Source organism: Spermophilus citellus (assembly GCF_964194105.1).
Source record: "Spermophilus citellus genome assembly, chromosome: 2".
NCBI lineage: Eukaryota > Metazoa > Chordata > Mammalia > Rodentia > Sciuridae > Spermophilus > Spermophilus citellus.
In genome coordinates, this window is record NC_138183.1 from 66359789 (window position 1) to 66386791 (window position 27003).

General features: G+C 41.0%; 1 protein-coding gene across 2 annotated transcripts in view; it reads right to left on the reverse strand.

Moving 5' to 3' along the window:
• Window positions 1-9705: 9705 nt before the first annotated feature.
• The window catches only part of SLC1A1 (solute carrier family 1 member 1), an 85000-nt gene continuing 67702 nt past the window's right edge, over window positions 9706-27003 (reverse strand). The window contains exons 6-13 of one of the 2 annotated variants that reach the window (XR_014018117.1): window positions 26195-26290; window positions 23386-23570; window positions 22101-22208; window positions 20071-20193; window positions 19524-19718; window positions 14925-15031; window positions 13946-14080; window positions 11707-11844 (exon numbers count right to left, since the gene is read on the reverse strand). Coding sequence is in view for 1 of the 2 variants with exons in the window: in XM_081262127.1 (XP_081118253.1) it covers window positions 11598-11844; window positions 13946-14080; window positions 19524-19718; window positions 20071-20193; window positions 22101-22208; window positions 23386-23570; window positions 26195-26290 (1089 nt within the window). In the remaining variant the exon portion in view is untranslated. Of the gene's footprint in view, window positions 11845-13945; window positions 14081-14924; window positions 15032-19523; window positions 19719-20070; window positions 20194-22100; window positions 22209-23385; window positions 23571-26194; window positions 26291-27003 lie in introns of both variants that reach the window. The other variant, XM_081262127.1, reaches the window with a different exon arrangement.

Here is a 27003-nt window from a genome sequence, read left to right on the forward strand (position 1 = left end):
TACTTGGGAACTTTCAGATTGTGTTAGCTTTCTGTTGCAGTGGCAAAATATGGGAGACAAAACGACTTAAAAGAGGAAAGCTTTATTTTGGCTCAAGGTTTCAGAGATTTTAGTCCATGGTCAGCTGGCTCCATTCTATGGGCTTGTGTTGAGCCAGATCATTATGGCGGAGAGGGTGTTGTGGAGCAGATCTGCTTACCTCATGGAATCAGGAAAGTAGGGAGAAAGAACAAGTGAGGGGTTTGGGACAAGATGTACCCTTCAATGTTAGGCCCCTAGTGACCTACTTATTCTGCCTAGGCCTCACCTCTTAATAGCCCATTCAGCTAGAACTCATCAATGGATTAATCCATTGATGAGGTTAGTGACATCATGATTGAATCACTTTCCAAAGCCCCAGCTTTGAATATTGTTGCATCAGAGACCAAACCTTCAACAACCTGAGTCTTTAGCATTCATTTCAGATGCAAACCACAACACTGATCTTGGGGGAAATTCCCTCTCATCACTTGCCTTGTCCTGGGAATCCTGACAACAATCAATCCTCTGTTCTATTGGTCTGAGACCCTTCCGTCCTCCACACTGGGTCTGGGTGTTTCATTATGGCAATAAAATTACTTTATAGGGGAAAGAGCCTATGCTTACTTTCACCTTCAGAACTAGGGAATCTGGCCAAAACAGGAACATGGTTAGGACAGAAACTCTTCCTTGGTGCAGATGGGTCCTTTTTAAGGATGGCTGGGTTGACAAAGCCTCTTCAGCAGAGTGAGGCATTCCCAGATCCAAAAATACCCCCTTGGGTCAGTCGGTCTGTCTGTCTCTCTATCTATCTATCTATCTATCTATCTATCTATCTATCTATCTATCCATCTATCTCTATATGTTCTTTTCCCTTTGTTTTCATATCTCTGTTTTTAAAGTGCTCTGAAGCCCATAGTATAATATGACCTCTTTTCACTTACCCATAACAGTTGCCTTCTGGAGCTCATTTACTCTGTGTAACTCATGTAAAGTACGTGGTAGAGCACCTGGAAAACTGAGATACTGAACAAAGGAATGAGGGAAGGAGTGCAGGAGTATCGGGGGAGGAAGGGAGAGAGAACTTTTATCCTATCTCTTTATTGGCATTCCAGGTCCCCCAAAAGTAGATGATAATAAGGTTTCTAAGACTGTGCCTCTCTCAAACACCCCAAAGTTGCCCTTGACCTGGCCCCCTCTGTGGAAGAACATAGGAAAAATTACCCTCTACACACACTGAGGCTAAGCAGGACATACAATAACAGTTTACTAAAATTTTATTGAGGATTTTTGCATCTGTATTCATCAAGGATATTGGTTTGTAGTTTTCTTAATGTTCTTCTCTGGTTCTGTTATCAGGGTGATACTGGCATTATAGAGTGAATTTGGAAGTGTTCCATATCTTTCTGTTTTAGGCACTTATAGGTGTGAAGACTGAGGACTGAGAAGCAATAGCACCTGGATTTAAATCCTGCCATTTATAGGCTGAGGGCCTTGGGCAAATAATTTAACTCTTTGTGTCTCGGTATCTGGATGTGTAAAACAGAAGTAATAATAGTATGTGCCTTATAATGTTGTTGTAAGTGGTTGACACATTTTGAAAGCACATTAAATCAGTGCCTAGCACAAAATTAGCACTCAGTAAGTATTTGCTGTTCTTATTCTTATCTCATTTAATTATCTGAGGAGAAAGCACTATTTCCTAGATTTTCTCACTAAGGACACACGAAAGCTCACTAAAATCAAGTGTCAGAGTCAATTTTCAAACCCTGGTCTGTCTTGTTTCCAAACCTCTACCACTTTCTGGTTGTCACATGGGCATTATTGTCCCTGAGGCTGGTGCATCCTGGAAATTCTAGCTGAGGGTTTGAAGAACATAAACTCAGCGTTTCAGTCAAAGTGACAGGGCAACTAAGGTCTTTTGACAGTTGTTAGAATGAGGTTAACCACTTCTTGCTTAGGTCAACAAGAGGTGCTTTCTGTTTCTATTTCCTGTCATTGGAAGATTATGTTTGTAAATAGCATTTTTAGGAAGTTCTCCTTCCCCCTCACTTCAAAATAAACCTCCCTATTCCTTTTCCTCCAGGAACTGACACTTAAGTTGGTATTTTGAACTGAGATAAATACCACACCTGTTTTAGTGGGATGACTTCCAGGAACAGATCGTAAGCAGTAGGTGTTATTGCTGGAAGTGCTGGATTCATGGTGGGAACTCCTGGTCATGAAAGCTCATCTGGCATTGCGTAAGGGAAGTTCATCTCAGGCGCATGATGACATTCTTTGTCCATTGAGTCATTCGATCTCCCAACCCTGACAACCAAATCTATTCCACAGTCTTGCATGGGTCCACTGAACTTGTATTCACCAAGTTCCTACTATATGCTTAGTGTAGTACTGGGACCTGTGGGGTAGCAGAGGTCAGGCTAGAGGTGTACAACACAGCAGGTACCTCTGGAAATCTCCAGACTTACTAGAGCAATGAGATAATTCAAGTGTGACTCTCAAAAAATATTGCAAACTTGAGTGTCTTCAGGATCAGGCAGTACTTGTTACTCTTCACTGCACTAGGATTTGAAATAATGGTGAGTGGTAGAAACTGGAGTGAAATGGGCACGGTGACACCTACTCCCCCACTCCCACAGGTTGTTTGAATTCCTCAAATTCAAATGTAAAGCAACAAGGCTCTGTTGCCACATAAAGCTGGTGTGAAGCCATGTCTTGCCCACAGTCATCAGTTCTGACTCCTGTTTAATAGTATGAAATAATGATATCAATTAAGTGATGTTTGTGGAACTTAATTTCAGTCCTTTATAATCAACTCTCATACTGATTATAATAAAGTAATAATAATATAAGGTTATAATATCAGGTAATATCTGATTAGTTACCAAGATGCTGTTGTTTCTCCAGATTTCAGGATATAAGAAACACTGGAGTCTTAAGGCTGAGGGCTAAGAGGGTCTTTTGACTTTGAAGAAAAGGAAGAACAGATGGAGAAGAAGCTTGGAAAAAGTGAGGCAATTGGAGAGGGGAGAATGAGGATGTGTGTGGAGAAGGAAGTGTACATTAGGAATATATTCTGAAGTGTATTAAATATTAGGACTCACATTTTAAACTTTGTACTATAGACATTAGGGCTTGGGGACAAGAAAATCAAGTGTCAATATGACAATCTTATTTAGGATAGTCTGGGAGTAGGTTAGAGACTAGGGGCATGGAGACGATGAGAAAGCCTTTGAAGAAATCCGGAAACTAGCCTTGAGCTGGGTAGGAGGCCAGAGAAGATAAAAGGATTGATTCAATATTTGGGATGGAAAGAAATAATGAGACAACTTACTTTATGAAATGTTTTGAAGCCTATGGGTGTATGTGTTAGGGGTAAGATCTGATTCCTTTCAGGAAGAAACAGTTAAGTCAGGCAGCCTTGGCTGAACTGTGAAGCCAAGGTAAACTATTCATTTATTGAGAGTGAAGTATTGATTAAGGGAATAATTGCCCTGCAGATCCAAGGATACAGAGTCCTTCGTTTTATGAGATTCATATTCTTCATGACCTAAGGCAAGATGAACTCAAGAACTAAGGAAAAAAAATAGGAAGTCAAATAAAATCTTTTGGGGGAGGATTTTTTTTCATGGTCTCTTTTTGGCAGGCGGGATAGGGAACACTTAGAATACTAGGGAGTGGGATTGCTGAGAGGCAGAATAGATGTCCCAAGGACAATGGAGGCCTTGTCTTGGATTTAGTTTAGCTTTTTTTTTTAAATTTCCTCTGAATCATTTTCTTTTCTTTGAATCTTTCTTATTATGAAGGTTCTATTGTAGTAGAATGTAGAAGATCATCAAAGTACAAGTTGTTTGTTGAAGGACTGCATGGGAAGAGAAAATGAAGGAACATACCACATCCAGTTATTCACTGTGAAGGGAGGCTAAATTTTGGGCCAGCTCTTCACAAAGAGGCAACATTGTTCACTCCAGCTTCCCCCTAAAGCACAGAGCAGAGGGATTCAATAAATGCACTAACTTCTATAGACCTTCCTTATAGCATCAAACCTAGTGGAGTCAAAAACAGGAAGACACTTGCAGGGGAAATAATGTTGACTTTAAAAACACAATACTCAATTTAGGAGAGACGTAAGTAGAAATTTATGTGGTTGATATTGAGTAAGTTCAGTTTAAAAAAGACAGTAGAAAGGCTAATGGAAAATGCCCAATAGAAGTTAGAAATGGGATCTGAAGTTTGACCAAGAAGTCAAGGCAAGAGAAATCAAGGGTTTTAGTTACATTTTGTGGATTCATATTTTTGGTAATCATCTACATAAAGTAGTTGGAGTATAGTATTTGAAGCCAAATTAATGAGTGACTTTCTGGTGGAGAGAGTATAGAGAACATTGAAAGGAAGCTTGCTCACTCATTTCTCAAATATTTGAGGGGCCCCTGTGTGTTTGGCAGAGGCAGAGATGAGAATCACAGCAGGAAGCAACAGCAGGAGGAGGTTACAAAGGTGATGGGACAGGGCGGGAAAGAGGCAGGCAGGGATGCCCTGGTGGTGTCCCCAAAGTCAAGGGGAGAGAACATAGTGGTATGTGAGCTAATCAACAGTGACAAGGGTTGCAGAAGAGTAAACACTGATGACTGGGAAAATGCCCTTTGGATTTCACAAGCAGGGCATTGGTTACCTTGGGGTTTCAGGAGAGCTGTAGGGGTGGAAACCAGACTGTTGTGGGCGAGGGTGTTAATGAATGGGAAGGAAATGGAGGGTGAACATGAAGACCAGAAAGCAACCCCAAACATTTGTCAAGAAAAGGAAAGAGATACATAGTTTCAGTTTTTATTCTGATACCTTCCCATCTTTAGTTTGGGAAAAGGTAGGTCTTCTTGGAAGAATTGATTTTTTTAAATGTTTAGTTTTTAGTTATAGTTGGACACAATATCTTTATTTTTATGTGGTGCTGAGGCTCGAACCTGGTGCATCATGCATGGTAGGCAAGTGCTCTGCCTCTGAGCCACAAACCCAGCCCGAAGAATTGGGTTTTGAATGAAGGATTTAAAGGTCATATGAGGGGAGAGTGATGTGATGAAATGGTAGCAGCAATGGAGGAGGTGATATAAGGTCACAAGGTGACAGGGGATAGTAGAGATATTTTCGTCTTTGTTAGAATGTGACAACAAATTTGAGGGAGTAAATTTGATCATAGCCAATGAAATGCCATCATTAGAAAAGATGAACAGCTTTTAATGAGGTGACAGTTGAATACTACCATGCACAGCCTTTTGCTTTGTAGGCATTTTTGAAACCCCAAATCTTGATTGCTCTAAAAAGACTTTGGAATCATGTGGGAGTCCCAGCTCTTTGAACTTGGACAAGGTACCTCATCTTGCTAAACCACAGTTTCCTCATCTGGAAAACAAAGGGTAATATTACTTGCTCAATAGGAATATTGAGAAGAACAAATAAAAGTATGTATATACAATATCTTGTTCAGTACCAGCACATAGTTAGCACTTGATGTTAGCAATGATTCTTTTTTAAAATTTATTTTATATTTATCAAGATATGTTTGAAATGCAAAAAGCTGCATCTATTTGATGTGTAAAAATTGATGAGTTTGGAGACAGTTTTATGCCTATAAAACCATTTCTATAGTGAATATCATAAATCTGTCACCTCCAAGTTTTCTTTCTCTCTCCTTCCCTTTCTTTTCTTCTTTGTGTATATATATATCTATATATTTATGAGAACACTTACTATCAGAGCTACCAAAATTTGTAAGTATACAGTACCATATAGTTAAATATAGGTACAATGTTGTAAAGTAGATCTTTACAATGCTTCTTTTTTGTCTTGAAATTTTTGGACCACTCAGATTTGAGTTAGAATTAATATTCCAGCACCCCTGGCTCTCTCTGCTTTATATAGTGCTCAGTAAAGAACATTGGCACTGGAGCAGGACTGTTGTGCCATCTTATTTGTTGTGTGATCTTAGCCAAGTTGCTTAAATTAACCTTTCATGCTAGTTTCCTCACCTATAGAAAGTAGATAATGATACTTCCACTTCATGATACTGTTATGAGATTACATGAGTTATTATTTAGGTGGTAGGAACAGTGCATGCCACATCATAACTACAATGCTAATATTTGTCCAGTGAATAAAAATCCTCTGTCCTGTCATTTTTCCTTCTAGTATCACAACATTCCATCCTCTCTTGCCTTCATTTGGGCAGGGAGAAATCTCATTCGATGCCTACAGCTATTAAGTATTAGGTCAACTTCTTAAAGAAATGGGACCCTCACAGTAGAATGGGTAGAGAATAGTGATGGGAGGGGAAGGGAGGGCAGGGGGAATAGGGAGGGCAGCAGAATACAACTGACACTAGGATTGCTGTATGTATACACATGGATGTATATAACCAATGTGATACTGCAATCTGTACACGTGGAAAAATGAGAATTCATACCCTATTTGAATCAAATGTATGATATGTCAAGATCATTGTATTGTCTTGAGCAACTAATAAAAAAATAAATTAAAAAAAAAGAAATGGGACCCTTACTTGCCTTAATGTCATTTCTCTGAAAGATAATGATACACCAGAATAGAGTAGGTAATTGTCTGGCTGGGATAATCTATGAGCAAATTTGTCCTAGGGGCAGAAGAGCAGATTACAGATCCTTGCAGCACAAGTTTGCCTTGTTTTCATCTTTAATTTTTTTCATGGATTGAAGGTGGCATGTTTTCCTGAATTAACTAACCCCTCCTGTCAGAGTCTTGCTTGGGTTTGTGTGTGTTTAATGTGAAGCTGACAAAATTCTTGTCTATTGTAATGTTTCTGGCTAAATGGAAATGGAGGACTAGCTGGGAAGCCCTGGGAGGTAAAGCTAGTTTGGCATGCTGGGAAGACAGAAGTGTTGAGGAAGGGTCAGCCAGTGCTCCTTTGTGGCTAAACTGGTACTTCTTTTATTCATAATATAATTTTACACAGTAGCACTTCTCTGACATAGTCACACCCACTCTCTTTCCTAAAGACCTGGAAATTTTGTTATCCTCAGATTCAGGTTTTTAGGACCCTGTTTCCTCACTCCAGTCGGTTCAGACAAAACCTTTCTGCTGGCCTTTTATTATTCTTGCCAAGCTAAGTGATAACCTTAGGAATACAACACAAGGGCTCTTTAAATGAACATTATGTCTGCATGCTGGATGGAGGATCAAAGTCATCTTTAAAATATTCATGCCTTCAGCATTTTGTGGGGGCAAGGGGTGCCTTTTCTCTAGCCACTGTGCTCCCAGGATCACTCAATTCATTTCAACCCATCTTACCTTGATCTTGAAATGTACCTTTCTACAGAGTCCTAACAAAATAAAGTAAAACCTGGCTAGAGTCAGATCTCCAAATTCTCCTGACTTCCTCTGGCAGCCAGACCCTTGAATCTGAAGGGCCTAGGTGACAACTCTGCTTTGCAGTCTCCAGACACCCAGAAGTGAAAGAAGAGAATGCAATGTCATAAAGCTAATGACTTTTCTGAGTCATGGAGGAATGGCAGCTATCAGAGCCTCTAGTTTGCCATGAATAAGCAGTTTTTTGAAGAGAAAATAGTGTTGGCATTCAAACACTACTGCTCAGGGATTTGATTTTGTATTTTAGTTCCAGGGTCCTTTGCCTCTCTTTTGATACATGGTACTTGTGCAGGTCAATCTTCTCTCCAGGTAATATGCCAATGGTGCTCTATGGGATTGGAACTTCCCAGCTCCAGGCAGGTGAGGCCTTCTAGAAATCAATGGAATGTCTCTGGAAGAGCAATGGCTTTCCTTCCCCACTTTTTCCAACCAGAATAACAAAATGGTATGGATATTTATCTTGTAATTAGGGCCACATTCCCTAATTGCCACAGTGACACTGAAACACCGCAGTAGCAATTGTAGTTGCAACTTATGTTAGCTTTCTGTTACTGTGATGAAATCCCTGAGATTAAGAAAGGGTTTATTTTGGATCAAGGCTTTGGAGATTTCAGAGCATGCTCCATTGGCCCCATTGCTAATGGGAGTGTGATAGATGATGTGGTATGTAATGGCAGGAACACATGGCAGAGGAGGCTACTCACCTCATGGTGGCTAGGAAGCAAAAAGAGAGACAAGAAGGGGCCAGGGTCCCAATATCCCCTTCAAGGCCATGTTCTCAATGACCTAACTTCTTCCCACAAGGCTCCACCTCCTAAAGTGCCATAGGCTGGTGAACAAACCTTCAGCAAATGGACGTTTGGGGGACACATCCAACAACAGCATATCTCTATGGATCATCCATGTAAATGGGGGAGGAGGGAAAGGGTGTAGGCTATTTTTTCTCCAGGGGCTGGCATAGGGGGTAAGATACTAACAGGGTCTCTGCTAAATACATCCCATACATTTTCTCATTAATACTTAAAGCAATCTCCTGAGGCAAGGATTGTCATTCTTATTACATAGAAGAAGAAATCAAGTCTTAGATTATTAGCAATGGTCCCAAAGGTGACATGGCATCACAACTGCATCATGCCTACCCATTGTGTTTCACAGTTTGCTGCTGGGCAGTTAAATACAGAAAATCAATCCTGTTGCATGGCATCTTCTAGCACTCTTCCAAGCCTCCTCAGGACCATTGCTTGTCTCCTCTTGTGGCAGGGAAAATTCTTAAACGTCTGTAAAGCCAACACCACTGCTGACCCACTGTTCTATTATAAACCAAATACATTCCCCGTAGCTATTCTTAGAGGTGTTTTTTGTTTGTTTTTGTTTTGTAGATGGACACAATACCTTTTATTTTATTTATTTATTTTATGTGGTGCTGAGGATTATACCCTTACACATGCTAGGCAAGATCTCTACCACTGAGCTACAACTCTAGCCCTAGAAATATTTTTTAAATAAAAGTCCTTGTACACAGAGGGCTTCCAAACATTTGTTGAAAAAAAAATAGCCATTTTCCAGAGCTAATAAAAATATCCTCTGTCCCTGAGTATACTTTGGGCAAGATCAAAATCATATGGAGGTCCTCTGCTCAGGTGCACCAATTCTTCCAAACAAATCTCTCTGAGGATTTGTATTGTTGGGTATTGCCCGCATGATGCAATCAAAAGAAACATTCCTGATTTCCATTGGCCAGATAGTGATAAGCATTCATACACTGTCTTCTTTCAGTGGGGCCCAAGGCTCTGTCTGTACCTTTGATGTCTATCATGAGTCCACCATGTCCTACAGAACCCAATCATGACTTAAGTGTTCCACACAGGACAGTGCCATCCCTTCAAAGAGCACTCTCAGCCCAGCCTTTAGCTGGGTTGTATTAGTCATATTTCAGATGGCAGGACTGGTTCTTTCTTGAAACCAAGTCACCATCCTCTTGAGATAAGCCTGTCTCCTATTGATTTCCAACAAAGGTCTATTTACATCTCTGTCACAAAATGTGAGCACAGCTGTTCAGAATGGCACTGTATTTCAACTATGTAACACTCACTGGTTCACATGAAGGTTATATTTTCTCAGGCCAGGCTTTTTCATTTTGGGGTTGTTTAAAGGTTTTGAAAACAATATACTGTGTACAATCTGACTTAGCTGGCCACATCTCCACCTTCCCACATCCACCTGGGTAAGATAAACGAACAGATACAAGGAAGGAGGAAAAGGCCAGGAAGAAAGAATGAAGGAAATGTTTATTGAGACTGAAATGGAACACTGTTTCTTCTATGAGTTAACAGCACAGTGTGTTAAGAGGCTGGTTACAAACTCCAAAACAAAGATGACCCATAGTTCATGAAGAGCTCTGCCAACTCTGGTGCCACTAATTGGAGCCACCTGATAAGAGGATAGAACCATTCAGTCCAAAAATACATTACTGATTCAACTCCATTTATATTTAGATTTAATTCCTATGAACAGTACCAATATTTGCATTTTAAAATTCACACTGAATTTCACTTTGGTGTTTACATGACAATTTCAGTATTATTTTCTTGTAGATTTCAGGTACAGGTGGTCAATACTATTTACTTTTCTGCTATCTTTGGCACAATCTCTGGTTTCTAAAATATAAAAGTACAGGTTTAGGTTGGCTACACAATATTGCAAAACATGACTATTTTGGATCTATCTCCATGTAAGTACAAGTTCATGTTAAGCATTATTTACAAGATGGGATCTGAAGTACAGACTCTAATAAGCTATCTTCCTTCATTAGCAGAAGAATGACAAGTAGAGAATTTTAATGAGCAGGGCCAAGATTACTAGTTAGAATAGTCCTCTCTGGAGGAGGAGACAAGTGTTGGAGGAGGAGACAAGTGTCAGAGGATGGAACAATTTCCCATGAACCATTCATGTTGTGGGATTGATTTTGCAAGGATCCAGGGTAGGGATGGCTGTTTTAGGCAATGTGTCTTGTTCAACCTGTGGAATCTATATTAAAATACAACTTAGCTGGTAGCTCGCCATTGTTGTCTGGGCCCTGATGGATAAAAAAATCCAAGGGCAGCAAAATATGTGAGTGAAGTTGGAAGGATGAAGCTTTCCAGTCAGATCCAAGCAAGTCTAGCCTTCTGGGAACAACACCTTTGCACATCATCTTGTAGAGGGCTGGTGTGGATTTCCTCCAGAAAACGCAAAAAGTCTGTGAATTGTAAATGAATGGCTATGCCACCCTGGAGTATCACCATAGTACATTTCTGCTTTAGGGCTGACACACAGATGTGAAGTGATCAAACAACACGATTTCTCAATCTAGTGCTCCTGAGAAAGGAGTTCTGATAAGCCGTGAAGCAGACTTGGGTTGGAATTGTGGTTATTCAAGTACAAGGAGAGTTCCTTATTTCACATTGACAGTTTAATCCTGATATCTGTCTTGTAAATTATATGAAAATAATAAATATATACATATATATATATATAGTTCTATACTGAACACTGGGTTAACAGTTACCAGCGTCCCAATACAGTACATTGAATAAAGAACCCTTCTCCCTAAATGCTATGCCCATGTTAAAGTTAAAACTGTTATTGCAGAACTGTGCTGGTCTGTTTTGTTTTGTCTTCCAAAACAGTGTCTTTGAAACTGGCTGGAGATGAGTTCAAAATGGACAATTTGGCACACTGACCAGGTGGGGTTGTTCAGATGCATTAGAATCTATAAAAAGTGAGAAGTCAAAAGAAATCCATGCCAATAGAAAGTCTGCGTAAAAATTTGTAACCAATGACAGAAATTTTTAAAAACCCCAAATCACTGATTATGCATGAGAAAGCAATCTCTCTTCCACATCTGTTACCTAATTCTAAAAAGTTATTACTTCATATACTTCCAAACTTTGTTTTATAGAAATTTTCAAACCCAGATAATACAACTTTCTTTTAATCAATTTCCTTTTATCTTACCCCAACCCCAAATCCCAAAACCCAGAGAACAAAGGCTATGAAGCCAAATATAGAAAATAATCTGGAGGTCTGTTTATCAAACTACATGTACAATTGACCATTAGCGTTTCTCTTCATGTTTGAATTCGCTAAGAGATGACTCTCATGGAGATGTCCTTCATCACTCCAGTCATCTGAAGCTAAGGGCTCTAGAACTGTGAGGTCTGGGTGAAGGAGATAGTGTCGGACTTGTCCACTGCAAAGCCTCCGTTGACATAGGACTTCTTTGTATCTGAGTCTTCATTATCCAGTATTGTGGATTCCAAGGCAAAGGGATTCACAATGTTGACTTCCGATGAAACATCCATCTGCTCCAGCTCCTTCTTAGAGAGCTTTTCTACAATGCCAGTCCCAAATGCATCACCGAGGACATTGACCATGGTCCTGAACCGGTCCCTGGGGAAGAGACAGGAAAGTCAGGCAGAGGGCTCAGATTTCACTTTCCTTCATCACTGACAGGACCAAGGAAAGGACCTGATGTGTTTGGTTAAGATTTAAGTCAATACAGAAAATTCTGTCTTCATGGCTGGCTGGCTGGAGGTGCCTCACAGGCCTGGGGCAGAAGGGTATTCTAAAGCCACAGAAAGAACAAACAGGCTCCACTGGGTCTGTGCTCCCAATAGGTAGCAATGTCTTCCCTAAATCTCCTAAAGTTCTCTTTTCTTCTTCCAAATAAATATGAATACAGTCTCCACAGAGATGTTTGGAGGACTGAGGGAAACTCATGATTTATCCAGATTAAATGCAACTGACATTATGGGTTCTCTTTTGGCTAAGTGAGAGAACTTATGCCTCTCTCTCTCTCTCTCTCTCTCTCTCTCTCTCTCTCTCTCTCTTACTTTCTCCTTTCCTGGTGTATTTGTTTCTTTACCAAATGAATCTTGTTCTATGAGTAAGCTACCAGGAACATGGCAGAGCACAGGTTCAGAAAATACAGGTCAGCCCAGGAATGGATTTTCCTTGAGGCAACTGCAGCCAGTCCTAACTTCTGGACAGCCTAGTGAAGAGGCTGATGGCAGGACGGTCTGAAGACAAGTCCTCCTGGGGAGGGGAGTATCCATTTTGACACCGGAGCTTTGATGGCAGGAAATGTGTACATAGGTATTCCTGTGAAGATGATACCCGTGGGAAGGAAAAGGCCAAAAGTGTCTACACATATCCACTCTGCATGCCATTCTGCTATTTAGAGCAAGGCCAGGGATTGAAATGGCCCTAGTTTCTTTCTATCCCATGACTTCAGATTGGATTTTTGGTTCATCTGGCTATCGTGACAGTGAAGGTCCCTGGTTTCAGGAAGAACTAGGGGAAGAAGAGGGCAAATTCATCATCACCAATGGAAGGAAAAACTAAAGCTTACCTCAGTGGTATGGTATTTTTGCAAGAAGGGCACCATTTCAGTTGGCTTATTAAGGCCTGGTGAATGTTGAGGGGACTTTGTATGGGACAGCTTCCAGGCCAGATGCAGGGTTTGGGACATACCTAGAATGTCTCTGCTTCCTTTCCTCCATCTCACCTGCAACCTACAAACCATGCAGCACTGGACTTCCCCGTCAACCCCACCGGCTCTAAGTTAAAGGTTCAATGTGGAGATTACACTTACCCTGAGGGTCAGGGGATGGAGCCAGACCTAGGTGCTAGAAGTGGACATCCAGGATAAGTCCCAGAGCCAGGCTAGTTCCAACTTTAACTTTGGAATCACAGAAGGCCCATTCTCACTCTCATGCTCTGCTGTATTTTTTTTTTTTTTTGTGTGTGTGTGTGTGTGTGGGTGGGTGTGGGTGGGTGAGAGAGAGAGAGAGAGAGAGAGAGAGAGAGAGAGAGAGAGAGAGAGAGAAAGTTGTTTGGGGCCTTAATGGTCCAATTCATCTGAATTGTAGCAATAAAATTTGCCATATTTTGAGTATGTACTGTCTATTAGATGTGATTCTAGACACTCAATTCACATGAACTCACTTGGGTCAATGGCAGAATTTCTCCTGTCTCACAGATAATGCAAATAGCTCTCAGAGAGGTTAGGGAACTTGCTTAAGCTCAAAAGCTAATAAGACATCAGATGAGGATTCAAACCCAAGTGAAGCTTACCCCAAAGTCTTTGCTCACACCATTGCCCCTGTCATCTCCAAAAATGCTTGATAAGATGCACAGATTTTGAACCAGGACATGGGCCAAATCAGGTTAGGAGAAGCCAGGATGAACAGGGGCCTTTCCCTGGCTTCTTCACCGTTTTATCCTATGTTTATCTTCTTCCCACCCAGCTTCTAATCTTGAGTATCACCGGTATAATGAGGTAATGGGGCTCACTGGCTTTTTAAAATCACTAAAGTTAGGAGGAGTTAATTTTTAAGCATGTTATCAGATAGCCTAGTCAGAGGGAAATTAAAGCAGCAACAGATGGCTCATTAGGCAATCTAAGCAGGGATGATGGCAGCCTGCAGACTGTGAATGGTAGGAAGCTGCCTGCTCATCTGGCTGAGGCAGAGCATTTATTCCAACTCACAGGAGCCAGTCGACAGCGACAATCAGGGTGACATCCTCGGCAGGCAGGCCCACAGCACTCAGCACGATCACCATGGTCACCAGGCCAGCCTGGGGCACACCAGCAGCTCCAATGCTTGCAGCTGTGGCTGTGATGCTATAGTCAAAACACACCAGGAGAGAGGAGTTAGACCCAATTTCTCCCCTTAATGTCCCTGGTCTGAAATGGTCTCCGTGGGTGTTACTGCTCTGCCCTGAAATTGGGCAGGCAGAATCTGTTATCTGTTAAGCACCAGCTCTGCCTCATTATAGGATGAGTGCTGCAGGGGACTGAGAGAAGCATGATGCCAGGTTCTGACAGGAGGAGATATGGCAAGGACATATAGAAGAACTGCTTGAGTGGCAGCAAAAATGAGCCTGAGAGTTATTCAAGAGGAGGGCAAGAGTTTACCAACAGGGGTGTTTATAGAAGGTTTTATCTATCTATCCATGCATCCACCCAAAGTTCCAGGTACCTCTCCGTCTGCTGTCTTCCTCCCTTCCACTCACCTTCCCAGTCATTTACTGAATATCTAAGGTGTTCCAGGAATTTAAATTGCCTTGAAGGATTAGTACAGGTAGTGGCAGGGTAGATGGACAAAGGCATTTTGAGTGCAGCAAAGGAATGAGCAATTGTTAAGCAGGTTTTATGCACTTTATGGACATCACAAGACTCTTGTCTCTCAGAGGTTTCAGGGCACTGAATTGAGAAAGACCAAGACTCCTGTCCAAAGTACAAGAATTTATTCCTGACTGCTCCTTTTGCCAGTGGATGCTCTTTGTGCAAGAGAAGCGAGATCTGGAATCCAAAAAAGGCAGCAAAATGAACTTTATTACTATGTATTTTAAAAGATCTCTCCTGGGAATATATGTGGTACTAGGGGTTTTTCTCTTCAGAATGTGCAGTTTTTCATCAGCAGCATCTTTCATACTGGATCACTGTGGAGGAAATCAAGGCTCACCATGCCCTGAAAAGTCCCTTGGTTTGGATGAGCATGAGCGCACAGCCACAACACTTTCTGGAGACATGGTCTTGCCCTTGGGCCAATGAACTGCTGCCAAGAAGTCACTGGGTGGAAAGATAAAAATATAGGAACTGCAATTTAAACCAGAAGAATCCCTAATTTAATCTACAAACCCATATTCAAGTGAGCTCTAAAGTCTCAGTTCTTAGGCAACTGATTCTACTGCCCATTCATCTGCCTAGTGATAAGCTGTCAGGGTTTAAGGAGTGGTTAAATGCAGTCCAGAGTTTTTTGATGATTATGTTATTCCCTCAGTGGCTATGGCCCCCAATTTGTGGGGCTGTACCAATTTCTCTAAAAGTTTCAAGCTTTGCATAATTCTTTAGATCTGTTCTGACCTAAGTACTCTTTGGAAAACCCAATTTTATTTCAATGCTGGTTGAATTGAATGAATCAATGGGTTTTCTTTGTCAGAAGTGATTTGTGCCCAGACCCTCTGATCCCTCTTGGAAGCCTCAACATGTTATTGTTAACCAAGTCCCTATAGCCTGGACTGGAAACTCAAAATCCACTGAGCCAAAGAAAACTCTGCCCTTGAGCCTTCATGTTGTTTGCTAAACGTCAGCAGTCTGACTGGCTTTGTTCTGAAATTTGGAACTATACATAACTATAAGCAGGAAAAATATAAAATCCTATTCCTGCTATTTGAACATATACTACTTTGGCTGAGAGGACTTCTTTCATTCTCTAAGGTACAAAGTTTTTTCCTAGCACCGAGGTTTAGTTTTAAGGACAGGCCATTTTTAACTCAGTCCAACATGATTGCAGGTTGGGTGTGAATTGTAGTGAATGAAGGTTTGGGAATCAGACACACCTGGGTTATACTTCTGGCTCTGCCATTTTACTCACAGTTTTCATGGGCAGGTTACTTCTCTGAATCTAAATTCCTTGACAGTATTATGATGCTGCTCTGAAGATGAATCTGGGTAAATCATCTGGGATAGTAGATTTATAACATGCCATTTCTGCTGCTAATTTTTCAGCCTCTGTTGTTGCCACTGCTAGCACTAATAATAATGTCACTATGACGACAAGCAAAAAACACAGGTTGAGCATCCCTAATCTGAAAACTCCAACATCCAAATGCTCCAGGATTTGAAACTTCATTTGATCACTGACACGATGCCACAAGTAGAAAATTCCACACCTGATCTCATATGAAGGGTCACAGTCAAAACACAGGCACAAAAAAATACTGTGAATATTTATAAGGTATACATGAAACTTCAATGAAGTTTGTGTTTGGACACTGGTTTACTCCTAAGCTATCTCATTATGTATATGAAAATATTTCAAACTCCCAAATCCCAAACACTTCTGGTGCCAAGCAGTTTTGACAAAAGATATTCCACCTGTGCTATTATAGCAAACACAACTACTACTATTGGTACTTTTTTCTTCTGAGCCCTTCTAGGCCCCCAATCCTGTAATTATCTGCTTTTATAAGATAATTTATCCTATTTTCAATCAGTTATAGCCTGTGATAAGTGAATATTAGATAAAAAGATACCACAAAACGATGGTATCTATGTTATTTGATGTTCATCCCACAAAAAGAAATGTACTGTGTATGGGTCTAAAAGTTTTTAACCATTAGCCATGTGAGCTATAACTGTAACCTATAAAGTTAAAGCTAACTTTTATTTGCCAGGTAGAGCCAGAGAGGACTTTTTAAGTCAATGATTACTTTGGACTTCACAGTTGTTATGGTTCTGAGACACTAGTTATCAGCAAGATTTGCCAGAACAGGGAGGGAGGTTTTAGTGTGATTTTGCTAGTTTAGCTTCTTATGCCCACAGTTGATTCCTCTAGCAGTCAGGTTTTTAAAAAATGTTAGAAAGATCTATAAAATGTATGACTAAGGAAGAGGGAGGGGATTCATCAAAAAGTGGCCAGTACACTTGAGAGCCACCACCTCATACAACTACTCCTTGGAGCCGTTTAGTGCAAACTCTTGATTCCCCAGGCCAGGCTGAGGGAGATGGGGAAAAACACTTGGAAATGTAAAAGCAGCAACTGCTGAAGCACAGGGGGCAGGTGTAGAGCAGGAACTTTCTCCGGCATGATTGAAGGTCTTAATTTAACACAGTCTCTGCTGTTGTAAGTACAGGACTTTACTGAAGCTCTTTTGGCACAGCCTTCTTTTTTTATTTTATTTATTTTATTTTTTTATTTTATTATTATTTTTTTTTTAGTTTAAGAGGCCTTCACATGTGCTAGACAAGCACTCCACCACTGAGCTACAACCTCGGCCCCTGGCACAGGCTTATTTAGCCACTCACACTTCATAGATTATGCAGCATTTGTATACTGCCTCCTACTCCCACCAGCTGATGTGCTAAATGATATATATATTTTAGTATTTTTTTAGTTGTAGGTGGACACGATGCCTTTATTTTTGTTTTTTTATTTTATGTGGTGCTGAGGATCAAACCCAGTGCCTCACCTGTGCTAGGAGAGCACTCTACCACTGAGCCACAATCCAAGCCCCTCCAAATGATACATTTTGCACTTGTTTTCAGTGAATTTCAGGCAAATAGCAATAGTTTATAGGGTTGAGGAGGGGGTTTTTAAAAATGTACTATATTAGAACATTGTCAGTTAATGAACTCCTTATCCCCAGAATTTATGTCTATGCTGTGGACACCACAGTTAATTAACTCTAAAAGGTTGAGAGTCAATCCTGAGTGGGCCTAGGGACTAAGTTTCATATTACAAACTGAACTAAATGGTTACCTCTAATCCAAACCTGTCGCTCTACTCCGACATAGTGCTGTCCAAAAGAACTTTTGGCAGTGATGGAATTGTAATACAGCTGTGCTATTTGATTCAGTCAGCCATTGGCCACACATGACTGGTAACAACCATATTGGTTAGTACTGTCCTAAAGAAACAACTCAGGCAAGATTTACTAATGACATTTCTACTACCTGATTGAGCTGACAGACTATTTTGGTCCTCATTCGGTGAGAATTCTCTTTAGCATCTGACTCTGTGAATCATTTTCAACCTTGAAAAATCTTCTTTGGGTTTTCATGATAACATGATTCTTGGCTCTCTCCCATCACTCTGTTCCTTCCCACTCTCTCTCTTGAATTCTCCCTTTTTTTTTTTTTGTCTGCCTCTAATATTAGAATTTTCCAAAGCTCAGCCCTAATTGTCTTCTCTATAAACTCTCCCTATGCAATGCCTTCCATTCCTAACATTTATGTGCTCCCTGTGTAGGCACTAAGCATTTTATATGCGTCATCCTACTTCATCATTACTACTTGAATAAATTGTAGGCACTATTATTATCATTTTACAGGTGAGAAAACAAGAAAGCTTAGAGAAATCAAGTCTTTTGCCTGAGGTCACAACTAATCATAGTGTCACTGAGATTTGAACAGACACCTGACCTGTGACCTACTTGTTTGATGACCACCATTAAGATGATGGCCCTGACTTCCATTTCTCAATCCAGACCTGCATTTCTCACTGTATATTTCCTGAAAATCTTAAAGGCTTTCAAATTCAATGTGTCAAAAATATAAACTCTTTATTTTCTCCTTATTCTTGTTTCTCTCATGCTAGTCCCTGTTATGATAAGCCCCATCCATCAATCCACAACAATCCATCAAACCTGGGAGTCATACTAGTCTTCCTCTGTTCCTCCCTCTGAATCCAATTGATAACTCTTCAATTTATTAGCTCTTTTCCATCCCCAGTGTACTCAGTGCCTTGTTGTAGGCTTTTTAAGACCTTACCTAGACCATTCCAAATGGCCTCCTACTGGTCTTCTAGCTTGGGGTCCCTGTCTCCATTCAATCCATCCACTGCATTGCCAGTTACCTATCTAAAATGCAAATCTGTTCATAATATTATAAACGATCTAAGACCCTTCTATGAGCATCCCATACAAAGCCTTTCATCAGATGACCCCTTTCTCCTCATCCTTTCATGTTTTTCATGTTATACTCCTTATGTCAGCCACGCCAAATAATCTGTACTCTGTAACTAGGTCATGGCTATATCACAATCCCTCAATAAACTATTTTTGCTACCCAAAGCTCTAAAGTGTCTTTCTTCACCTAAATTCTTACTCCTCATCTCATATTCAGCTACATTTCCCCCTCTTCCAGGAAGCCTTCCCCCACATCCCCAGGTAGAGCTGATCCTTCTTTCTTTGGTACCCTCTGTGACCACCACAGCAAGTTCTGGATAGCTGCTATCACAGATATCAGCACTCACTTGGTTACCTATTCCCCATCCACCAAGGGCCCTTAGAAAGCAGGGACTAGACTTTATTCAACCTTGAGTCTTTGGTGCCCCCTCTGTGCCTACTCTGAACTGAGCACAGAGTGATGCTCTGGATAGGCAGACCCTGAAACAGAAATCTTGTAGACCACAAGTCCACTACTAATACTTCATCTTGGGAAGAAACTTGGGTAGGCCAAGAAAAAACTTCACTGGGCCATTCTTGATCTCCCTTCTTAGACCATTTTACTTGAGGCAATTCCTATAACAGTGATTCAAAAGAGTGACACCAGGCCCCACCTGATAGTGATGATCTGTCCAATGCCCAAGTCTAAGTCATTCAACTGCGCAATAAACACAGCTGCCACCGCTTCGTAGAGTGCAGTCCCATCCATGTTGATTGTGGCACCAACGGGCAACACAAATCTAGTGATCCTCTTGTCCACCTGGTTTTTTTCTTCGGCACAGCGGAAGGTGACGGGCAGTGTGGCTGAACTGTGTGATATAGAGAGAAAAGAACTTATGGTCTAAGGATGGTGGTACTCAATCCCCACCTGAAAAGACACATCCCTTCCACAAAAGTAAACAAATGACCCCAAACACGTTGATACTTGTGGCCAGTTCAGGGATCAGAAGGTGATGATCCTCCCTGGCTGCAGGCCATGCTGAGGGCAGGAGATATTCAATAGTGTGAAGAAATATGCTGAGGATGGGGCAGAGAATATGAAAGTCAACTCTCAATTCAAAGGTAGGTACAAAAAACACAGACTGGAGTCTGTACCATCAAGTGAGGGTTGAGCTGACAAAGGGTGGCTTGAGGCTTCTTCCAGAAACCTCTTATAGTTACCTGGAAGAGATCATGAGAGCTGTCAGGAGAGCCTGGGCCATGCCCATGGCAAATCGGAAAGGGTTCTTCCGGACGACTATGAAATATATCAGTGGGAGAATTACAATGGAGTGGATGGCAAGCCTGTAAACAAGAGGGAAAAGTTTCATACTTCACTCTTTCTTCAAACAGTTTTTAAAAAGTATGACGTTGTTCAGCTTTCCTAAAGACCCAATGAGAAAATGAGAAGTTGCCTAGGAAATATATGTTCCCATGCTGCAGATGAGGATGTAGGGGCCTATTCAGTAAATGAAGCATCTGGTCAAAGTTAATGACAAATTCAGTAGCCGAATATAAATTTCAGAGCTCACAGAACAGAGTTATATTATGCTGAAATGCTCCTGTCTGTGTGATTCCTGGTTTTGAATTATGACTTCTCTAAGACTCAGCTAAATTTCCCTCTCCTTCAGGAAACATTCAGTTACTTTCCCAGGAAGAGCTTACCCTTTTTTACTTGGCACTCTCTTTATCCCCTACCATGATACCTCGTTATAGCCCTTGTCACAGTCTTTACCTTCTCTGTCCCCTGGGCCCTGCAGTTATTTTGCTGGATGGTATTCACTGTGTAAGAGGGCATTCAGAGTGGCTATAAGGAAAAAGTCCCTCTTCTTCCACAGTTGTACTTTAGGACTGGCCCCCTTTACTAGCCTTACCTTCTCAAATTGTACCTTATTTTACAAGGAAATAAATAGCGTACCCAAAATAGGGGGCTTAAGAAATGAGACTCATTTGATGGATGGCATGCATGTGTAAGTGGCAACCTAAGAATTTACAGATCAGCTATACAAGGTTGAAATGATAAGAAATGGGCACTGCAAATACCAATCCTGGAAGTTTGGAGAGAGGGTCTTCTCAATACAGAGCTTGTACCTAAGAACTGTGAATTCTTAGCTAGGACTTTTAGTTTTCTGTTAGAAGCCTAGAGAAGGCAAGAGAAAAGAAACCAGCATAACTCCATTAAGAAATGGCTTAGTGTCACAAGCCTCAGTCACATCACTGCCAAGACTTTGATCCTGGTCCTGCATGTTTCAGCGGTCCCAGAGCAAGGCTGGCCTCTGGTGAGGCCAAGGCCCTGCCTCCCTGACCTCTGTGGCCTGGAGATTTGACGCTGATCCCCACACTATAGGAACCCAGGCTGCTTCTGTGTTAGCTGACAGGGCTGTGCTTTTGGCAAACACAGATTATGAACCAAGAGCTATGCAATGGAAACCCCAAGGCAATTGAGTTCCAAAAGGTGAGCCAATTCCTCAAGTTGGGTGTTTGACCTGTGAGAGTCAAATCAATGTCGTTTCCTCATTCCCTTGCTCCGTATGTTTTAGCATATATGAAGTATCTTGCTCTTGGATGGGTGTCTGGGGGCACCCTCTGTAATCTACCCCACTGCATTTCTTCTCAAGGAACCATACCAATATCCCCACTCACTATTTGTGGCTTCTAAAAAGCCCCACATGATTCCAACTAGCCTGACGATTTCCCAATCACCATCCCCAACACACTGAGGACTCAGGGCAGGGAGTAGCTACCAGCCTCAGTGACAGCATTTGAACCAACCTGTTCTCCTGCTCCTACTTGCTCTGATTTAATTTCATTTAGGCCCTTTTTAATTTCTTTCCACTTCAGGGTATGTGGGGGGCAATTCCTACCTGCTCGGTTAGTTTATGTTCTTGAGAAAGTAAAGGGCAGGAGACAGCCAAAAGAGGCTACGAGTGGGTTTCTCTCTTGTTTTAAAAATGATTTAAACACAACCAATAAAGGCAGTGGTAAAGCCTGGTCCAGGCTGTTCTGCCAAAAGCTGGCAATTAGCACAGTGTGATCCACCTACAGTACAGCTGTTAAAGGGCAGTCCTGCTCACTGCTCTCTTATCTCTAAACTATCTTTTCCTGTACTTATGAGAGAAGCCGACCTTAACCAACCAAACCCCAGTCTCTCTGCAGCAATCCTATTGAACCCAGTTGAAGGTTCTGTTTTTTTTCTCTTGAATCAGACGTACCCACTCAGGACAGTAGCCATGTAAAGACCCAGCTTGCGGAATATTTCCCAGTCTTCAACTTCTATGATCTTCCCAGCAATCAGGAACAAAATACCAAGTGGCATGTAACTAGAAAGTAAGCACAACAAAGACCCAATTCCATCACTGGGGTTTGCTCAGGCTGGGATTATTGGGGAGGAAACAAGCCAGTGCATGCACCCCAGCTTACAACTGGAAGTACAGAAAACATGGTTGCAGGACAGCAAGCGCTCATCTTCGAGTCCTGGGCAGACTAATGCCTCTAGTTTCTAGTACCTGCAAGCAAGCACCTTGCACTCTACCAACCCAAACTACTGCAAGGGTATTTTGCAAATATGACATAAATATGCAGTGAGATTGGTGCATACCCCATACCATATACACCCCCACATCCTACTGATTGTCACATCTGCTTAGCTCATTTGAGCTCCACTCATCCCTACAAAATAAGGATACTAAGCTCTTTCTAGCCATGGTATCTCATTTCTCAGGTGCCAGCAATTGAAGCAACAGTAATAACAGTGGAAGTGGTCACCATATGTCTATTTGTGGAGCTCTCATTAGATCTTGTGTTGGGGAAAGTATTTTACATGCATCATCTCACTTAATGTTCTCCCAACCCTGGGGTTAGGTTTTATTACTTTTTTTTTTAACAGATAATAAAGCTGAGGGTTTTACAGGATTAAGTGGCTTGCCTGTCTGTTATTACTGAACACTTTCCATCACTGTCAATGTCCTTTTGGGTTAAATAATGTTGAACCAATTCCATGTGAGATACGTGAGGCAGAGATCTCCCAGGAAATGTGGACTTTCTGGCATCTCAGTGACAGGGCGGACACTTAGGTGGTGTCTCTGGGATGCTCAAATGGCAGTTTTCCTTTGAGTGAGCTAGTGGCCCTGCTGTAGCATTTTTGATATTTTGAACCTCACTTCTGCATGGGGCCTAAGAAGGAAAGCACTCTCTGTTCTGATCTGCGAGGAGCTCTTCCAGATCATCCCTTTAGGAGCACTTCTGACCTGAGTGTTGGTTGGGTGCAAGATGACCTGCCAGGACTTTGAGGGAAAAGACAGTGGCTGATAGCTAGACATTTATTAATGAACTACCTACTGAGAAGTATATGGAGCTATTTCATACTCCAGTGTCTTGATTTCTAATGTCTCCATCTCCAGGAGGAGATCAGTTGAGGAACATAAGCCTCATCTTTCTAATTTTGAGGATACAGAGTCTTTAGGGGAAGAAAAATGGTCTCAAATAGTGTCTGCTCACCACATAATGATCTGAACAATTTTCATGGTTGCGTCACTCAAGGCGTTGAAGAAATCCACCAGAATCTGTCCCTTTTCTCCCATTTTTCCAATGACAAGTCCGAAAACGAGGCAAAAGATAATCAAGCCTAGAACATTTATGCCATCTGAATACATGCCCACGATTCTGTATTCCTTTGTTTTGTTCTGTGGATCAAATCAAAGAAAATATATTGATACATGATGATAATCACAGTGATCTATTAGAGTCAATAATACTTTAGGAAATATAATAATTATTAAAAACCTTATGCAAGTATCAAATCCCCCCGATTGAAATTTAAAGTCCCCTCTTTTCTTTTTTTTAAATATTAAAGCCTGAATATATAGCTTTGTCTTTTATTTATTTATTTTGTTATGTGGTGCTGAGGATAAAACCCAGTGCCTCACACGTGTGGGGTGGGCGCTCTACTACTGAGCTACAGTCCCAGCACCGCTCCCCTTTTCTTAACAAGTCCATATTTGAATCTTTCTTTTGAAGATTTATAATTCTAATTTTTTTTCAATTTTTATTATAAATTTTAGAATCAGGGCACTTTTCAGGGTTATTTAAACTACTAGCAACATTTGGAGTTCGTTTTTAAAGAAAGACCGGACTTAATAACACAGGAAGCACAAACTACCATCTGTTTTATCCTGATAATGAAGCACAGGAACATTTTTCACTGCCTCTGTTCTTGTATGACCAACAAGATTTTAGAGATAGATATAAAATTAGCCAGATACCTACTACAATGAGCCATTTCTTTAATTTATCCTGAGTAAAAATAGCCTGAGATTCACTGAGAGAAAATATAATCTGACTGGTGCAAACCAGGGTGATAAAGAATTAGGTTAACAAGCCACTGGGGTATCAGTCATTTCTTATTTATGATGAAACAAATATTTATGGAGCAGCTAGAGTGTTCTAACTGTATTGGCTATAGCGCAAGGTCTTAAAATTCAGCTGGAAAGATGAAACCAACTGTGAGAAACATGAGCCAATAGCAAAATGGTGTGTAATTAATGACACAGCCAAGCTATGAGTTACAAGCATCACACAGAGACTGGGACATGAATGAGGACTTTGAGGTTAGGGAAAGCTAAGTTTGAGGAATAGACAGCCAGGAGACAAGGTATGTTCCAGAAAAATGGTACACAAAGGCAAAAATCATGGCATATGGGCCTCTGTCACTTGCTTGGATAATAATTCTTACATATCTGTTCTTATGGCTGCCACCCTAACTTTAACCTCTCTGTTGGATGGCTCTAAAAGACCCAGTTCTTCTCCATTGTAATATCCATTACTCTTCACATGAGGACAGATGCAGTATCTGTCTTTTTACTATTATAATCCCAGGGCCCAGCAGGGCCTGGCATATGGAAGGTGCTCAGAAAAATACTTTGGAAGCACATCAAAAGGCAGGAATAAGGGGTAAGTGACGAGGCAGATCTGGATAGAAGAGAGGGGGCTGTTGGGAAGAAAGCTAGGAAGACTCAAGAGAAGTCAGATCATGGAGGCCATCTACCCAAAGCCCAAGAAGCTAAGGCTTTCTGAAGCAGGAAGCAAGGAGCTGTCTGTTGTCTATTTAATTTGAATTCTTAAATATATGTAATATTTCTCTTTTCCTTAAATCTTTGCTTTTTATGTGAAGGCAGAGGACATTCAGGAGATGTCTATTAGAGGCCTACAAAGGTATCAATTCAGGACCATACATTCCAGTTCTGAAATCCCTAAAGATCTTAAAGTTCATTGATCTTATTGGTAAGTTTATGGAAAACTCTTTGGGTGACAAAACTTATTCTGAACAGAGATGAGGCTACTGATAATCTGTTTCTCTAACTTTACAGAGTATCCACGTGTTTGTTACAGAAATATTGATGATGTTTGATTCTCTGGAGTGTTGCTGCAATCTCACTTACAGATGTTACTTATTGCACAGTGTATATATTGCATGATCCTTCTAAAGTCTTAAGAGCTTTGGAATTAGAATCATTTCTTGGCAGAAAGATTTGGACATGGAACTGTGGGCCTGTATTCTGTGTTTATATAGCTTTGTAAAACTGAATCAGTCCTCAAGGTACCCAATTGTAAAAAGTGGCAAAAATTCAGTGGCAACAAGCCTCATTCTTTTCCATTGTTCTTACTAGTTTTTATGTAGTATAGTCCCCCCCCCCCCCGCTACCAACATATTGAGTTAGCAAATGCTGAATGATTGCTACTAGTCACATCAAACAATCAATAGGTGACACTTTTATGCGTGTTTCTGCTTAAAAACATCTCATTTAATATATACTGCTGATTCACTGACATTGAACTCATGACCAACAGCACTATTACTCCTGCCTGAATGAAGATTCTTTAACAAACATATTTTCTCCTTAAGGCACATCACAGGAACCTTAAAGAGTACTTTAGTACTTTGTTTCTGTTCACATTAAATAGTGAAATCACCATGAAAAAGCACAAAAATGGAAAAAAATGGCACTAAATGCATCACAAGATGGTCGTTTGCTTACAGAGTGAGAGCCAAAAGTAGGCAGGTCCAGCCTAGTCCAGCCTCACCTGGGAACATGCACAGTGGGCAACTCAAATTTTGTGCTGCTTTTTGCCAATGACTATGAATGTGCCATGAATATTGATTTGGGGGTCACAAGTAAGTTTGCAAGAAGGATAATTCACAAATGTGGATTATGTGAATAACAAAGACTCACTATCTTTCATCTTCTGCTCACTCATGAGTGGCATCTGCCTACTGGGGGAAAAAAGCAGGTGACAGAATGGATGGTACCTTGGAAACTGTGGACATCATGGTGGTGACAGGCTCCTCTGTCATGTTCCTCTGGGAATCACTGGGGGGCTTTACTTCTTCACGCTTGGTTTTGTACTGCATATTGGAGAAAAACAAAGACAAGCAAACAAATAAGATTTTTAGCATCTTTGATGCTACACCATAGGAATAAGTTATTTTTGCCAAACAAGTACCTCCAAAGAGTTCTACCTTCAGTGCTTCTGTTGCTTCTAGTTTTTGATAAAACCACCCATGAGGTTTTATAACTAAAAATGGATTGAGAAATCCAAATCCCTGACTCCCACAACCACCATTCAGTAATGTCAGAACGTTCTTTCACTTTCATAATAAGGACAAAGTCAATGGAGAAATAATGTGAAAGAAAGGATGTTTTCTCCACAGGCACTTTCACAGAAAGACCCAATAGGGATTCCTATCACTTTTGCTTTTATTAATTAATTTTTTTAATTGGAAAAAAATACCTCATCACTTTGGTAAAAGTTGTCCCCAGGACTTTAATAAATATCCAGAAAGTTTTAACAAGATGGTTGCATCCAAATCAACAGTCCCTTTAGGGCTATTCAGTGAGTGAGATTTCTGTTTCCTTCAGTTCTGTTTGGATCTGTGGAGCTTTGACACAGAGGTTTAAGAAAGAGCTAGTATATTATTACACCAGGCGCAAATGTCCCTCCTACAGGGCTCTGCCAACACTGAGAACCTTACAAATGACCACTGTGGCTGATCTGCAAAGGCACCCCTGAAATAGAGGTGGTTCTGTGCCCCATGGAGGTTGGCAGGGAGCAATATAA